The 4524-nt window shown below is 58.7% G+C and overlaps 2 protein-coding genes across 2 annotated transcripts; both read right to left on the bottom strand.

Annotated features, from left to right (window-relative positions):
- Positions 1 to 2440: 2440 nt before the first annotated feature.
- MNEG_10268 (hypothetical protein) lies at positions 2441 to 3615 on the bottom strand (the record flags this gene model as incomplete). Its single annotated transcript, XM_014041259.1, has 5 exons — positions 2441 to 2504; positions 2700 to 2828; positions 3009 to 3198; positions 3410 to 3461; positions 3610 to 3615. 5 exons carry the CDS (start codon positions 3613 to 3615, stop codon positions 2441 to 2443), a joined length of 441 nt encoding a protein of 146 aa, XP_013896713.1.
- Positions 3616 to 4291: 676 nt separating this feature from the next.
- Positions 4292 to 4450, bottom strand: MNEG_10267 (hypothetical protein; the record flags this gene model as incomplete). The annotated part of the gene is made up of 1 exon (XM_014041258.1): positions 4292 to 4450. A coding segment is annotated over one exon (159 nt), but the record flags the coding sequence as incomplete, so codon positions are not given.
- Between the last annotated feature and the right edge of the window lie 74 nt (positions 4451 to 4524).

The raw sequence follows: 4524 nt of genomic DNA, 5'->3' as shown, positions 1-4524 counted from the left end.
CACGCGTGAAGCGCCGATATCAGGCAAGCGGGACGTCGGACTGGCAAGGGACAAGTACTTATGCCGGGATCAGTGCCGTGTGGGGCTAATAATATGCTGGGAAGATGTAATCTCAGCAGTTGAATGCCAACAGCGGCGAAGGCGGTCTGCAATTTTGGCTGGGAGCGCGTTCGAACAGTGGGCTGGTAGTCTGTGTCTGAATGGTTTAGTAAGTTGGAACTTTTGATTGTCATTGAATTCAGCCCTTGTGAAGTTTCATTAAAGAGGCACACACTGCAAGCACCGAGTGTGGGGAAGATGCCACCTTCCACGTGGATCATCCATTTCAGCCAACGTTTCGCCTCATTAGAGACACAGCAGGTAATAATTAAGCAGGGAATTATTGCGCACGCCCCCATTCGAGTGTGGTGAGCGGCCAGCCTCGCTTGCTGGAGGACTGCAATCCCCAAGTGCTCTGCTGCAAAACCTTGGCAGGGGCCTGGTAAGTGGTAACGTGCTCTGCAGCCAGACCCGGGCCCTGCAGAGGCATGAAATGGATTGATCTCATCAAATTACATATGAGACAATTACGGCCGACAACGACTCCAAGGTAGTTTGAGGTGTACTTGTATGTGAATCTGCATGTGTGTTGCTCAACGGTATGTTCAGCAGAAAGAGTTGCCGACAATTCTTTCTACTAAACATACCGTATAAATTGTTATAGCAAGAGATGAGAGTAACAAAGCCAAAATCTTGAGAGTTTTGTAGCGTGTATGGTCCCGATGTAGCGTGTATGTAGGTCAGCTCCACTCCCGCCCCTACCAAGGGCAGTTTGCTGCTTTCTGTGCACGCGCTCCTACCAACAGCTGCCTCGTGCAACACCTGCACACCAGGGTTTTGTCCTTCAACGCCCCAATTGTAGCCCTTGACAAGTCGTTTCCTGGGTTTCTTGCCGTCACCAACCCAGTCAACGACGTGCAGTTGCGGATGGATGGTTGTGAACCAAACCAAAGGGGCGAATACTGGTTCTTTCGCACAGCTTTGAACTGTGCTAAGTGGATTTCAAGCAGCTGGCTGTTTGTAATGCTTCTACTTTTGTTTACCGCTCTCTCCAGGTGTGTGCTTGCGCACGGATGCCCAGAAGGGCCTGTGGGTGCCCCTGTTCGTTTGTAAGCCTATCGACAGGCAGGTTGCACTCAGCCCCACTAGCCACTAGCGCGGCCAATGGCCCACGCCTGCTGTGCAAGCCAGCGGGCGGCGCCCGCTGGGCAAGCCTAGTCGCTTTGAGTGCAAGACCGGCTCCGGTGCAGCTCTTCGCCGCGCACGCCACCACAGAACTCCATCAACATCTGTGAAGACCTGGGCAATCCGCGACCAACTCCGATCATGTCCTATGGGGCGCCGAGCACAACTCCCTCCGCTCATACCTTGGCAGCTATCAGTCTTTATTAACACAAACTAGTTTGATTTGCGAAGAGTGCCTGTTGTGCGCAAGGCTTGAGGGGAGTGCGTTGGGCACCCTAGGGTGGGATATATAGCTGCGGTACTGCTGCTGATGCCTGCAGATCAAAGTATTAGGGCAGCTCAGAGTACCACTGGTAGTACTTTGAGCCAGCCACCGTCACCTGGTATGGAGCCAGCGGGTCTTCTATGCAAAAAAGCAATCAACAGCTGCCCAGGCCAGTATCTGCTGCGCTTGCAAGCTCGCTCTGTTAAAATGCTGCCAAGGGGGGGGGGGGCGGAGAGGGGGGGCACGGCGACATGCTTTACAAGCGGCCATCAGACTGCGCGTTCACGCGAACCACAGTCTCCAGGCATTTGGCAACCACTCCCTGGACTGGCGCCTAGGTTTTCAATTCTACTATGCTGGCAGCCAGACCTCTGCCCTCCCCTACTCATGTGCGACGCGCATTCTGTGCAGCCTGGTACTGCTAGGCAAGCGGTCTGCCTCATTTGACCGATCGCTGTCAGCATGTGCTGACATATACGTGCGAATTGTCCTTTGTGTGGCAGTGTGTGGCTTACAGGAGAAGTGCATGTCCTTGAGAACAACACGCATGCAGATGGGAGCCGTGCGCCACCATCACTGTCATCCGGCCTCTTGCTTTGGATGTGCCAGCTCTACACATACGGTTGCAAAGATCAGCAATGTCATGACCTGGCTTGCCTGCAGCAGCGCCGGTTGGCATAGCACAGCGCACAACCACAGGGTGTGCTGGTGCGCATGCCACTGCTGCACACACTGCCTTGTGGGAAGGCGATGCAGGTGAGGGCATGGAATTTGCCCCCTCACATGAAATAGTGATCGCTGCAAGGAGTGAGCATCACGAATGGCTGTCGCGCGGCGTCGGCTGCCGAGGGGCGTCGTGCGCAGGCGTGCTGTGCACTAGGGGCACCACCACTGTCTGGTGGCTCTCCATGGCCGCAGGGGCGCCAGCCGGGCCGGCGTCCACGCGGGCCCTTAGAGCTCGACGTAAACCTTGTCGCCAGTCTTGAGCTTGCGGCCAAGAAGCCATGGGACACTCCTGCGAAGGTAGGGATGACAGCCCGGGCAGGGCCCAAGAGGGGGCCTGAGTCGGCGCAATGCCGACAGAGTCTGCACTGCAGGCTAGCGCAGGCAGCCTGTGTGCCGACAGCAGCGTGTCAACGCCGGGACATGAGCAGGGCAGCACAGTGCGTCCCTGCAGAAGTTCAGGAATGGGCGTCATGGAGGCACTCACTGGCGGCCGGGCTGCAGGATGAGGGGGCCCCTGTTCTGGTTGAAAGTCTGCACATTGACGTTGTTGGAGCACTTGCACACCGTGGCGCATGAGGGCTTGGGGCCAGCCGGCGACGGCCTGAACTCGCAGCTGTGAGACACAGCCAGCGAGGAGGGTTTAGGTGGGTTATCAAGGCATGGGGTCTTGAAGCAGCCTTGTGATGCCTGTGCTTCAGACATTGTCAGGCAAGTGATCAGACGTGCTGATGTCGACCTAGCAAGCCGGCCCAGCCGCATGCACAGACAGCGCTGCAACAGGCCCCGTACTCACGCGTTCTGGCAGTCACAGCCGGCCTTGACCAAGTCCTGACCGCGGCCAAAGTAGCCGCCGCCGCCCGCAGGCAGGGGGCACTCGCACTTGGGTGCCGGGGCCTTCTTGGCCGCGGGGGCATCGCCCGTGGCCGGGGCAGCGTTGGCAGGGGCCGCGGCGGCGGCACCGCCGCCGCCACCGCCCTGGGCGTCTGGCAGATGGTAAACACGCCAGCGGGTAGGGGTTGCATGTGGGTTTGAGGTGGATGACTCCCAGCCCAACGGGAGGGTGTTGCAGTGAGTGCCGGCTGCCGACGCTGCTGCCTGCGCCTGGGGCCAAAATTGCCAGCACTGGCAGTGGACACCCTCTCAAGAAACAATGGCAGCGTGTTCAAGTGGCTAGCACTCCAGCTTGTATCTCACCCGACAGCGCCACGGTGCTCAGCACCAGCAGGCCAACGAAGAGCACGGTCGCCTGCAGTGTGGGGCGCCCCAGAGACAGCGAAGAGCGCGATGAGGTGTTCCAGTGTGATGAAACAGCCTGATGGGTGCGTCAGGTCGACCCGTGGCTCTCAACCAGCGGACGGTGTGGGCGGGTCACACCCAACTCCGTCAGCACCCACCTTCATCGTGGCCGTCGTCGATCGTGAAGTTTGGAGAAACGAACATTTTGTTGCTCGCGCCGCCGTTAAAGCGAGCGTGAACGCGGTTGGGAGAGTGTCACCCGGGTCGAATCACTGTGGCGTTGGGCAGTTCCCGCCCCTTGTGCGTGGACGGGCCCTGCAAACTGTTTTCTCAGCGTTCAACGCACACCTGATACACCGCTAGTGACCTTGGTGGCAGCAGCGAGTGAGCGCAGGGGTGGACGCGTCGCTGGTTGGTTCTGCGCTGGTTGGTTCTGTGGAACGGCGGCCGCGAAGCATGACGTCTCATGTCTACAGGATCACGGGCCCAGCCCTTATACTTGTGGACATGCTTGGTCTGGCAATGCGAGCGATTGGTGCCTAGTAGCAGTTGGTCCTCGTTCCTCGCCGCGATGCCGTGTGGATGCAGCTGGCACAGCCTGACTGATGCGCGGTGCCTGGCCTCTGAACACGTCCGGAAGGTTGTTTGGCATGAACCTTGATGCATTCAGTGGCATTACAACATGCACTGTCAGTTCTTAACGAGGCCAGGATTGTGATGGGTTGCCGTCGTGTCAAGATGGCGCTCGCCACGTACACTGAGCGCGCAGAATGTTGGCGGTCTTGTTGCAGTCATACGGGCAGTCATCAAGCTTGCAGCCTGCGCACCACGCGCCTGCCACTACATGATGGCGCAGCTCCTGGCCCGCAGCAGGCCGCCGCCCCCCTTGAGCTTGGCGGCAACCTCAGGGTCCTGGGTCGACAGCGCACGCAGCAGCAGCACCGCCGAATCGCCGTTGTCGATCGCCACTTCGTCACCGGCACCTGCACCCTCCTCAGCCTGTATTGAGGTGTGCCAGTGTTTAGGTGATGGGTGTAGGTCAGTGGGCCTGGCTGGGTGGGAAGCCGTGATCC

Source organism: Monoraphidium neglectum (genome assembly GCF_000611645.1).
Source record: "Monoraphidium neglectum strain SAG 48.87 unplaced genomic scaffold scaffold02248, whole genome shotgun sequence".
Lineage (NCBI taxonomy): Eukaryota > Viridiplantae > Chlorophyta > Chlorophyceae > Sphaeropleales > Selenastraceae > Monoraphidium > Monoraphidium neglectum.
This window is presented reverse-complemented; position numbering and strand designations above follow the sequence as displayed.